General features: G+C 40.2%; 1 protein-coding gene across 3 annotated transcripts in view; it reads left to right on the top strand.

The window, feature by feature from the left end:
* PLCB1 (phospholipase C beta 1) overlaps positions 1 to 13,083 on the top strand; it is a 405,394-nt gene that overhangs the window by 49,658 nt on the left and 342,653 nt on the right. For all 3 annotated transcript variants that reach the window (XM_021282907.2, XM_065059870.1, XM_065059871.1), the window contains exon 2: positions 6,431 to 6,508. Coding sequence is in view for 2 of the 3 variants with exons in the window: in XM_065059870.1 (XP_064915942.1) it covers positions 6,431 to 6,508 (78 nt within the window). In the remaining variant the exon portion in view is untranslated. The remainder of the gene's footprint in view (positions 1 to 6,430; positions 6,509 to 13,083) is intronic.

Below are 13,083 nucleotides of genomic sequence, written 5' to 3'. Positions count from 1 at the left end.
TCTGTGCTAAATAAAAATATTTTATCTACATGAGTAGAAGTTGTGGTTTTGATCTTTTGCAACACACGAGAGTAATCAGATTGAGTTTAAAATTTCTCAATGGTTAACATTTAATAAAGACCAGAGCCTGAATGTAGTTAACTCCTTTGGAAAGCTCTTGCTGACTTGAGCTTGGGGGGGAAATTATTTGGGTCCCCTGCAGAAGGGTGAGATGCCTGCTGTAGAAGATCTGGTGAGGACTTTATGTGCTTAAGATCTTGATAACATCTGTTATTGTAGCGTCTGAGGCCTTTGGAGTGTTGGTAGGGACTAGGGGAACCGAAAATCAGAAAACAACTCTGAAGTAAATGAGGAGTTCTATGGCAAAGAAAAGCTAACAGTGAATTGAAGTTGTGCACTGTATGCTTTCTTCACTTTAATGTTTGAGAGTGCTCAAGGCCTTTTTCTTTTAACAAAGGCTTAGGTGAAATCAAGAGTTAACTTGAATTATTATGGATTCTTTTATCTCTTATAAAGTAAATGCTTCATAAACACTTTTTAATTTATTTTCACAAGATAACAAAACGTGTTCCCAATTGTACTGTTGTAGGTCAAAAAAAGAGAAAAACATTAAAAACTTAGTAATTTTCAATGTGTGATTAGATACGTTGGACCTAATTTTCAGACTGCATAGCACTATTCAGTCAGATGTTCAGAATGACTCCCCAGTGACTTCAGATGAATTTGGGCTGAGCATCTCTCAAAATTAGAAAATGAAATGTGGAAATCCACTATTCCTTCAAAATCAGAATACAGCATTTACACCATAAACAGACTGGTTTAAATGATTTGCTCAGCATCACATAAGAACACTCTGGTGGAGATAAAATCTCCCTGCTTGGCATTTGGCTACCTTAGCTATAAATTTTTCCCATTATTTCTCCTGTTATGCAGTCAAGAAAGAAAAAATACTTTGCAACATCTACAACAAATCAGGACTCATGCAGTCAAATCAAGACATGCATTAAAGCTATAATTAGCCCAAGAGTATGGAGGTGCTGAGAAGCAAGGCTGGGTAGTCTGCTTCTGAGAAACAAATCCCACTCAAGGTGGTGCTTTGAAACTTGTAGGAAGTTAGTCTTTAATTAGCAGAATGATGACTTCTGTCGTGTGGTGCCATCACCAACGTTTCTCCAGGCTTTAACCACTCTAATAGCGAAGAATATCTTCCTGCATGTTCCTGTTGAACAAGTGGGATTTCAGTTTACCAGTCTGGTCAACTCATGTTTACCCTTCCAAATTATTTCAGTGGTTCATTGCAAAACCAGACAACTGATACTCTCACAGTTCAGCTGTCAGTCTAAAGAAATTTATAGTACTAATTGTCTGGGTAATCCCGCTTGGTTCCAGTCTGAGTACACCCAATGTATTACGGAATTTAACAGCTAACGCATCTGCTGACCATGTGTGAACTATGGTTTTGCTATGCCTTCTTTGCTGCTTCTCCGCTGCCCTTGGCTTGTGGGGTAACGAGAAAACTCTCTGTGGGGACTCTCCCCACACCTTGCCCACTGCCCTACACCTGTGCTTAACCACAGTTGAAGCCCTTTCGCCAAAGTGAAAGAAAAGTTGCAGAGTATTTTGCCTCTGCCAGAAATGATCTGCATTTCTTAGCTTTGTGTTTGGAAGCAGTTTGGCAGGAATTTTCCAGAAGGTTGGAGGAAATGAAATAATGATGTGTGTAAATACTTTCAGGTTATATTTGGGGATGTTCAATGTCTCTCAAAATCCAAGGCATGATCAGGAAACAGCAGTCTGGCTTAATAAGGTGGTGTCGTGAGACCTGTCTGCTCTAAGAGCTGAAGATAAAGGCTGGTCTGCTGTTCTTTTAAAAATCTGTTGATGTGAGTTTTGACTGCAACTGTTTCTTAGAAACATCATCATTATCTATGTATGATTTATTAAAACACATACTTATCTGACTCATGGCCTTGCTAGTTGACAACGTACATGTTGATTTTTCATTCCTCTGTAGGTACTTTAAAGATCCATTAGGAACTTTCCATCTATGGCAGGACTCGCCCGATACTTGCATCGCAGGCACACTAGTCCCAGCCTGTTACGTACACCGATCGTTTTAACACTGAACTGCGCTTGGCACAAAATACAGCAGCAATAGTGTTACGCCCTTGCCTTAATACGTACTGAATAAAGTACAGAGAGTTCTGGGAGCAAGGTCCAAAGCCCAGGACGTAGGTGGCAGAGCGGTGCACCCTTACGTAGCTGTTCTTTCTCGCTTCGTGTCTCTTCAGGTTTTACCAGTGACCGTTGAGGAGGAGGGTAAAAGGCTCCATCCCTTGTGGCTGGATGCACAGCCTGGTCCTGGGAATGCTGTGAAGTTTAGGAAACCTGGATGGACAGTCAGAAAGGAACTAAACTGAGGTCGCCACCCTCTTTGCTGTTTGGCTTTGTGTGATAGTCTTTATTGGTCAGCAACGTTAAAACAGAAGTGGCACTTTTTGTTCACTAATGTTAGATGTAGTCAAGGGGACCCACATTTAAAATCAGATCTTGATATGGTTTACTTGGTAGGCACTTAAATATGGATTTGTCCCTTGATCTTCTGTCCCTGTCTTCTGCTGGGCCTGGTTGGTAAGGATCCCAAAGTTCTCTGTGGCACTTTGTGGGCATAAATTTGAAACCTTTTTGTTTAAAAGTAGAAAATAAAGAATATTGATAATGTGAGGTCTTAGGTTGTACAGCCAGTTAGGAGGCAATTTAATGGAGTAGGTATAGAATGACCACATTATTCGGGTGAGGCCGTGAAATTGGAGGAAAGTAGAGGATTGGCCTGAAGTCAACAATTAAAAGGGTGAGGGGCTTTTAAAGGTGAAATTAAAAGTCCTTTTAAAAATTATTCATTGAAGTTTAGACTGCTATGATATGCAGCACACTGGGACTGCCAGGTTATGGCCACTCCATGCATTTCTAGTCAAGGAATTTGCGATAACAGTGACAGAAACCAAGTCACTGCTTGGCATGAGCAGCTGTGGGTGACATCTAAAAAACCTGATAACCCATAACCATTTGCATCATTGGCTGGGACACTACCTTTTTCTTCTTCCTCACCCCTTTCTGGTCACATCTGCCTGATTTTATTCTGTCTCATTCTGGATCTGAGTGGGTTGGGGAATAAATGAATGTCAGCTCCCTATTTGTTTATCCTTCGATTTTTTCCTGTATCTATGGTGTCTTCTCTGTTACCATCTTCTTCAGAATTGTGTGTGGTTGGTAAATCTGTTCAGGGGAGTAATGAGATAGGTCAGCTCTTTGGGTGAGGAAATTAAGTTAGTGGGCTTCAGGATATTGTCCTGAATGACTGCAGGTTGGGTAATAAACCACACTTGTTCCCATATAGTACAATAGTTTTTGTAAATAAATGTACCAGACAATTGTAATTTGAAACAAGTTTCTATTTTGGAGCCTTGAGCCACTCTTCTTCTTGAATGTATACTGTATAAAGGGCTTTCCATGTGTCTTTTCAATTGTTGCCTGCCTTTGCCAGCCCTGATTGCAGAGCAGTGTAAAAGCAAATAACTGTTCCACATGACAAAGAACTCAGTGTTAGTGTGGAGTGGGGAGCAGGACTTGCAGAGCTGATTAGAGAAGTTTATTTCCATTCCTCTACACCCAGAACTAAAGAGTTTGGTTTTTGGTGGCAGGGAATTAATAAGAATCATAGTTAGCTTAGAGAATATGTAAAACATCGTGCCCGTGACTTTTATTGATCTGTTAACTGCATGGAAGGTTTTCTAAGACCTGTGCACAGTCGCACATACAGAGTTTTTCTCAGATCTGATATTTGTATACAGCATGACAGTGTGGGGTTCTTGTGTTCATCAGCATGTTAATTGTGCTATACTTAATGTCAGAGTAGTGTAGTTAATTTAACAAAAAAGGCATAATGCACAACTGCCTTTTTATGATTTAAACAACTTCCTGGAGCACAGAAGACCTTAAATTAAGACTGATAATTATCCCTGTAATGATGAGGTTTCCTTTGTGTCACCTAGCAGGTATTGAAGACTCTTTCCCGCTATCCTCCACATTTTTGAGTCTGATTATAGTCAACATTTTACAGCCCACTTCTACAAAAGTGTTACTTTGATAGCTGTACATCATCAGCACAGACAAATCCAAACAGCTTTTCGGTTGAAGCAACTGATTTGAAATGATTAACCAGCAAATTGATTAATCCTAGACGTAGTCACTTCATGCCTGTCTGTTTTCCATCACTTCCTTCTCTTCCCACCCCCGAAATTGTGTGTATCTTCTCTGAAGGCGGAAGGACACTTAGTCGTTTTCTTTCCTCATTTTACATATTTATATACAGGCTGCATGAGACATAATGAAATAAGCTAAAAAAGGAGAATTGTATCTACAGAGCATGTTTTTTTTCCTTTTGAAAGGCAGAGGTTTGAGAATACTTTTGTAGAAGCTTGTGGGTAAAGACTACTAGTCAACATCTCTTCAAGACCTGGATGTTTTTATGTTTTTAATAAATTTACCCTTTGCTCTCAAACAGAACCTGACTCTCAGGTGTACAAGATAACTAGGCACTACGGAGAAACAGAAAAGAAAATAGATGGTACAAATTCTGCATGTCTGTTCTCTTAGGGAAGGTGCATACAACGCTGTTTTCTTGTAATGGGGAAAAGAAGGGTCAGCGGCGCTTTCTGGAGTGGTTTCGATCCCAGCTGGGACATTCCCATGGCACCGCCTGGCACTGGTACAGCCACACTGGTTCCCAGCCTCCGAAAGCCCATGTGGTACCTGTTTGAGTGTCAGTGTACCTGTGGTACAGTTAATCCACAGCCCGGATCTTCCAGTTATAAAGAGGACTTTACACTCAATTTAGAGTTTGATCTTGTATTTCTTCTCAGTGTAGAACTTGTTCTTCTGTTTGTGTTTCTTTTGTGCTGAGATAAAAACATGCTTTGCACTTGACTCCATTTTACTCTTCTACCTGTTCCCCCGCAGGCTTCTGACTGGTGCTGGGCCTGTCACTTAGCTTCTTTGGTCTCATGTTTTCCAGCTGTAAAATGGAAATAATTCACCTTCTCTGTTCCACAAATGCCTGTTGCCCCGGGTTTGGTACTCAGTCACAAAGAGGACTGCTCTGGTGGCTTAATACAGACAAGCGTTATCTTTTTGCATTGGAAATGGCACTTGCTTAAGTTAGTTCTTATTTATTTGTGATAATATCACTTCTATCAACTTCATTTACACTTAGGAAAAACCCAGTTAAATATGTTTGATTTAAATCTGCACCTATTAGAGCTCACTTTTTTCCTTAAAAGAATGTAGGTTGACCTCACATACTGCTGTTCTGGAAATAGATGAATGCTAAAGCTGTAATAAAACTGTAACACTTTAACAGAAATATACATCCTTTTTGAGGAGGAATTGTGTGCTTAGCCTGGTTTCCTGTGGAGATAAGGCTTAAGCATTTTTTCTGTCTGCCTGTCTTTCCCTTCCTTGCTATGCTTCCTCCTTAACTTTTCAGTTGAGTTTGGCAAACAGGTAGAGGTCTTAAGAGAACAGCATTTTTACAGATGTCATGAAAAATAGTAGAGGAAAAAGAGGAGGAAACTTATTAGGATCAAGCTGCACTGATGTCGATTATTATTAAGCACCAGGGAATCCCGACAGGTGGGAGATGTAATGAACACCCACCTGTCTCCTGAGTCAGGGACCTGCTGTCAGTCAGAATACAAGAGTATGCTGGAAACTAGGATGTCTTACTTATGGTACTTACAAATACACTTAGTTTTATATGACCTGAGCTGTGGACATTACCAGAGGAGACAGCTTTTCAGCTGGAGTTGGGGTGGAATGTATATACTTCCATTACTAAAATCTTCATGGCTGAATTGTAGCAAAAAATAGAAAAATAATAATTGAAAGTAATTGACAAAAGTGTTAATGTAGTGGATATTATTCCACATTTTCTAGGCAAATTCGGTCTTTGTATGTTAAAGTAAAGCCTATAGGCATTTAGCTTTTGTCTGTATCTGAAGGTTAATTTGGATCCGAGTGGGCAGTGGACTTCTGATAACTATAGCACTTTACCATGTGGATTCTAGTTTGACAATTAGCATGTTGTGTCTGTTAAACTTCATCTACTTCCAGCTTTTCTGGAGTAACTCCATGTGTTGGCAAGTCTAGAGTTATTTAGTGCTGTCTTCTCCGTAATGGAAATATGTTATGTCAGAAAAATGGAGATTAGGCAGGTGATACTAAATTCTCGTAGTGACATCTTGCTAGTGATACCTTCAGGGTAGTTTCTAGATGTTGCAATTCATTAGTATGGGTGGCAAAGGAGCTAGTGCACAATCATGTGTTCTGTGTGCTGACGTGTATTTTTTTTGTTTGTCCTTTTTTCTTTCAGGACTCCACCATTGTGACTCCAATTATTCTCAGAACAGATCCACAGGGATTTTTCTTTTACTGGACAGATCAAAATAAGGTAAGAGAAAAGGTTTCTGCTCCAGAATGGTTCTTTCCGTTTCTGTGGTGTGACGGGCAGGAGTCAGGAGGCCTGGCACAGCAAATAAGCATTCTATCGGCATACCTTCCTCTGCTCTCCTGGTGAGCAAACACACCAGGCCTGTAGCTCATCCCTGGTGCACAAAATGTGGAGAGGTGAATGGAAGACCTGGTAACTTCCAGCTGCTTTAATGATCTGATGGCCAGCAAGGTGTATAATTGTCCTGGTTTACAGGCAAGGATCCATTGGGGATGCTGTTGTTGTTTATAGTTGGCTTGAGGTTTCTCTGTCTTGCCTTTTGTACACTGAGGATTTTGGCTGTGGTGCACAGCAGACCCAGAATTCCCGGAGGCCAGAGCTCCCTTTGAGTTCTTCTTCCTCAACTGTTGCGTGCTCCCTGGCCATGCCTGCTGGACCACGTCACTCAGTTCTTAATAATCCTCGCTGGATACTCACTTTCTTTTAAAAACATTCCGGCATGTTTAGATCACTGTTATGGCTGGGGAGCTGTTGGGAAAGCTCATGGCCTGATTCATTGCTGCGTTACTCCAGTTTCACATCCATGTCACCCCTTAAAATCAGCACTATTGTGTTTCCAGCTGTTGGAGTCAGTGGAGCTGCATTGGGGTGAAAGAGTATCGGTACCCTGAGAATTGGATGCAGTTGGTTTCATATACCATATTAGACATATAATACCAAATTGTTGCGGTTGTCATAGAAAAATACTGGATTAACTGGGAACTGAATGAATTCCTCCATTTTTTATTTTTTTTTACAGATGCATTTTCAAGTACTTACAAAGTAAGTGCTTGTACCACTTCCCTGTTGAAAATGGTGTTAAAACTTGGTAGTTCTTGAGCTTCGGCCTTGTGTTGGAGTGTATGCCAAAATCACTGAACACATACTTGTAGTATTCTGGCTATGGAAACCTGGTATACCAGTTGTATAGCTGTTTTCCAGGCGTTCCCATTGATTTTATGTTTAGCTACCAGTGCAAAAATTGCTTGAGGAGGTAGCAACTGTTAAAAGTGCAGACTGTACAGGCAATTTGCTGTTACATTAGATCATGTTTATCTTCCTATGTTTGCTTTTTAGAGGAGATGAAGCGCAATTTTGAGTCAGTGTGTTTGGAAAATGTATCATGGGGTTATAATAAAAATCTCATTTTTCTTTGCTTATGCTTGTACAAGGTAATGGTTTTTAATAGCGGGTTCATCTGTTGACAGTCCAGAGTTGTTAAATTACTGCCCTGAGAAGCAAAGTGAATACCTTCAGAAGTTGAAGGCTATGACTGATTTGCACCAACCCACTAGCTGTGCCAGAACACAGTGCAGTCTTCTGATTTCTTCCTTCCCTTACATAAACTACTTGACCAAGCTGAAAAATAACAGCTGACTTTGTAATAGTAAATGGAAACCCAGAGTTGATTGGAGAGTTTATTTCACTTTTTAATATGTTTGGCACTAAGACGTCCTTCAGTTTCCTACTGTTGTGTGTAAAAACAATGTCTTGAAGCAATTCTGTGAAGAATAGCTATTTATAGAATTGTTCTCATATTCACAAAAAATGTATTTATAATGCTCAAAGCATTTTTTAAAATGTTGGGTATTTGTACAAGAGACGTAAGTGTCAGTTTGATTTTTAAACTTGCAAATCAAGCTTCTGTAAAGGGCAACAAGAGGGGTTTTTTCTGGTTAATAATTCATGACAACTAGGTGAAGCTTGTTTCTAAATGCCATCCTAGCAGTGTCTATTTAAAGGAAGTAAATATATTTCTATTGGGGTGCTGATAATGCAGCGACCAGGAAGGAAATGCCACTTTCTGCTTTTGCAGAGATGTTTGGGTTCATGTTTATTGTGAAATTACAGATATATTGAAAAAAGAGGTTATAGAGGAAATTCTCTTAATTATTTCCTTCTCTTTGTGTAAAGGGATCCTGTGAAGACAGTGGAACTATGTGAAGAAATAATATCAGGATAAAACACCCTCTATGTGATCGCTTTCTCTTTTCTCTTTTTTTTTGTTTTCCAACCACCTATTATTTTTTAAACAGTTGCTTTTGCTATAACCAGGGCCTGTTATTTTCTGAATATGGAAGGACAGGCCTTGCTAACCCAAGTGATGAACTGAGATAAGCCTGCCTGCCAGCATCGTTGGTCAGACAAGTTCTTCTGGGAGCTGATTACCAACGGGTATGGAGACAAGGCACGAGTCACAGCCTTCTTTCTAGCCATTTGACTGTCCTGTTTGCCAGACACTGTGCAAAGCTGTACATTATTGCCTGGATAATGGCATGGCTTTTACATGAGAAATCTGGCACCTTTGGTTGTTGTTGCCTTATCAGTAAAATTGTATAAAATTTACAGGAATCAATGTGGGCGAAAACCAGACACAAATAAAAATTTAACACAAGGGGAGTGTTTATTTAGCATAGAGGCGTGATGGTTGAAGCTCTGCAGGTTTCTCTAACCTGTTGGCTGGTTGAGCTGTTTCTTGCATTTTCTTGTTCCTTTTTCTGTTTCTTCTCTGTTGCAGAGACAGAAAAACAATATGTATGTCTGGTGTCTAGCAGTGTATCTGGACAGTCCTTTCGTTTGTTCTTTGTGCAGTCCATCTCTTTGCCATCCATCAGTGTCGCTGACCCTGTTGCATGGTTCTCCATGACCAGCAATCCTCCAGGGTTTGCAGCCTCATCAGTGAGGCTGGATAATGCTGGAGTCGAACAGACGATAGGTCAAAAAGGCTGCCAAGGAAGTTATTCTGACCAGGAAGTGGTGACCAGTGTGGACTGTTCACTTGCTGTCCCCTGTAGCTTTCTGATAAGTTAGTAGCAAATTTCATGCTTGCAGAAGCCATATGCTCCTAATATGTCATCCTAGGTGTGTAGTTTCAGATCCATGTACTTAGGTTACGCCACGCATGAAAGACTGTAAGGATGCCGCTCTTGTGGTATGAGATCAGTGGCGTTGAGGCTTAGCGGAGCCATCCTCTTGGCATTTACTTCTAAGAGCAGGAACAGAACTTGGAAAGAAGGCAAACTGAAGAGGGAAATGGCTCCCAGAATCCTACTTTGCAGCACTGTGGCCATCTAACAACTGACACGCACGTGCCTTCCTTGTTTCTTCATTACTACATGTGGTTTGACCATTTAATTATGTTTGGGTTGGCTCCAATGTGTCCTGCTGGGTACCCAGGTCCTGCACGATTGCTTTAGGGCATGAACAAGAACCATATTAAAAAATGGCTGATCAGGCTTCTGTGTTTAAATGACTTTGTCAGCAGAGTAAAGAGTAGCCTAGGATGAAAACGCGTACGTGTTCTTCTGACCTTATGCCATTTCTCTTGATTTTTATGTGCTAGATTCACCTTTGCTGCTCATCCTAGTATGGTCATAACTGCAGTGGAGGTCTGATAAGCAAGTTCATTTAAGTTCTGATCTTACAATGTAGTAATAATGTGGTATCCTGCAGTTTAACATGCTTACTGTGTATTTTGCATGTTTAAATATATTTTGCTGTCATCAGTAAAGATAATTCTCCAAAATAAAATCATACGTAGCATTTTGCTATTTTCTGATAACAACAGGGAAATGTAAAACTTTTTGTTTTAAACAGATGGCAGGACAGCTTTCTGATTTTAATTGTATTTTTCAGTATGAAATTCTTTTGTTGCTGAAGGTTCTGGACTATTTGCTTCATCTGTATTACAGAGTGCTGGCTGATTTCATGTTATTACTTGAATGATTCTCAACATGGGTTTTAAGAAAGAAAAATTAATTAATGTGACAAGCTGGCGTCTGTTACATATTTTATTGTTTCCGTAATGTGAAGAACGCTACCTCCTTGCTGGCTTGTACTACAGAGATTGTTGTATTTTGAAGTGAGGAAAATTTCTAGTTCAGCAGGGGAGTGAGCCTAGTAAAGGTTTGCGGTCACCTGAAAGTTGCACCTCATGTTTTTTCACAACCACTTAAAAATCGGCATGTGAACAGAGTGAAAGAAGATGGGAAAAGTGATGAGGGATTGCCACGGATAGTGAAAATGGGAGGAAATATTTCATGGAGGTCAACTTCCCATCAGACTGCCGATTTCATTTTTAAAAGGAAATCTTTCTGCTTTCAAAACATGGAAATTGTTCAAGGCCCATTAGGGAAATGGTACTACATCAAACACAGAAGATCGCTAATAAGCGTTTCCCACTGCTAAACATCTCCCTTATTGCTGCGAGAGAGGCAGGAATAGAAAATGAGTTTTGGGTTTCATCCACAACACAGGTCCAGTTTCTGAAATGAGGAAGACAATTTCAAAAAGGGGAAATGACTCTGGAGTCAGCCCAGTATACGTACTGTAGATTTCTCAGGTATTGGGAGTAGTCCTAACTATTTTGGTATGCAAGAATATTATCCTTGCTCTCTAACTGAAAGTGCTTCGTGCCTTTCCTATGAAGATGAGATTGCAGGTTGTCTTTTGTTTAAATGGGCTGAGCCTTGGTAAGCTTTGCCTGTAGATAACTGTAAATCGTTAAATGTTAACAAAAAATTGGAAACTTGCAATTTTGTGCAAGACACCTTTTCAATCTGCCTGCTGGAAACTGTTTCATTTTTATGATTTTCACCTTAAATATTTCAGTGAAGAAAACTTGTGGCCAAGTCGATCAGCATACACTAAAGTGGCTGCTTTAGTGAGTGTCTGTCAAACTTTCAAATACTATGTGGCTTAAGTAAGAATTTTCTTGTTGTTGACATCTAATCAAGTCGTGATGTCATTTAATGTTTTGGTATATGCTTGGCCTTAACTAATAGCCACTTTAGATACTTCTCTCTGATGTGCATTCCACTAGTAATTGGTGTTATGTGATAAATACGTTTGGAAGTTTTGGTTCCTTTTCTAAGGAGTTTGAAAAAGTTCTTGAAATACAAATGACTGGCAGTAAATGTCAGTTTTGCACTAATACCTCCCTTACTTGCTTTAAAGCTTTTTATCATTAAAAATGTGGATGAGACGCTCTTTCGCTCTCCTGCTTTTTGCTTCTTCCTACTGTCCTGGTACTTTCCAGCGTCTCTGTACACTTGCAGCTGGCATCACAGAGCAGAAATGATAAAGCCCTTGGCCTGTGTGTACAGTGAGAACAGTGTATTCCAGTGTACACCGCTGCCTTCCTTTTTGATTTGGGATTAGTGGGTAGAGACAGAAGACACTCTGTAGGATCCGTTCCTAGAGAATTGTCTTTCAGTCTCACCTTCTTTGTTTAACTGACAACTTTTATTATATATTCCAGTGCTGAGAAGACACAAACAACCTAATGCTACAAAACATAGCATTTTTATGTTTACTTTATTTGTCTGTGTGGCTTATAATTTCTGAGCGTTTCTAACGATACAGATGCTGTTTACATCCCCAGTCTTCTCCAAATATTATGCTAGATTAGAAGGTCTGTAAAACCTGCAGGCTGCCTCTGCTCTTGGTGTGTAAATTCTCTTGTCTGCAGCTTGGCTTTCTGTTTTCCTAATGTTTTGTGCTGCTCTATCTCCTCTACAGGCAGCCGTTTTGCTACTGAAATTCTGAACTAGCTCTAGAGGCCATCAAACCCCCAGAAGAGGGGAGACTGTCTGAAAAGGTTGTGTTTTGTGTATGTGTGCACATGCATGTGCTGTCAGTAGGCAAACCTCCTATATCACCTTTTCAGAGGTAGGGCTCTTCATTAGACAGGAAATGAGTATTCATCTTCATTACTTCTTCTAATTAATCTTTCCACATAGGCAGGTTTTCCAGTGTATTATGACTTCTTGACGTCATTGTTCATCCTTCACTTATTAAAAAAAAACCTAATAGGCGTATGTTCTGATCTCTGATACCTGGTTTATGACATTATAGCTCTGCTGATGTTGAGTCGCTCCTCACGTACTCGTGCTAGGGGGAAAGGAGTGGAGGCTGTGATGTAGAGGATTTGGATTTCTGTCTTCATTCATATCCCAGGAAAAGTAATTTCCAGTATCTGAAGTTCTAGTGTGAACTTTTTTTAAGGCTGTGACATGCCTTTATCCAAGATGCACTCTGCATGTTGTGAGAAGAACAAGATGTACAAGAGAACTGGTAGTGGTTGAAGAACATATTTAAATCCCGAATCTCCAGGGCATGTTAAACACTTGGCTGTCCAATTAGCCCAATAACCATTTTGTCTGGGGGACTATATATAACGTTGCTATTTCAGTCCTACAGTTACAATCAGAAGTGAAATTCTACCCCTCTACCTCATCCCAAAGAGCTCTTCTCCTGTCTGGAGGTTGGGGATTTCAAGGCTGGTCACGATGCGTCTGCAGAGCTTTACTGAGCCTTTTGCTGCTGTTGTGGCTGCAACCTGCACAGACACTGTCCAGATGTCAGTTTGCCTCAAAATTGGAGAAGCTGGAGGGTTTTTAGCTGGTGCCACACAGTTGTGCTGCCAGCTATTTTAAATACTGTTTATTGAGAGCGAGCTCCCAGCTGACCTAGGCTAACACTGTCTTGCTGATCGCAGTATGTTTGAATAAACTGTGTGAATTGTAGCATATTTA

Source organism: Columba livia, chromosome 3, assembly GCF_036013475.1.
Source record: "Columba livia isolate bColLiv1 breed racing homer chromosome 3, bColLiv1.pat.W.v2, whole genome shotgun sequence".
Classification (NCBI taxonomy): Eukaryota; Metazoa; Chordata; class Aves; order Columbiformes; family Columbidae; genus Columba; species Columba livia.
Note: the sequence above shows the minus strand (reverse complement) of the source record. Positions and strands in the feature narration are given on the sequence as shown.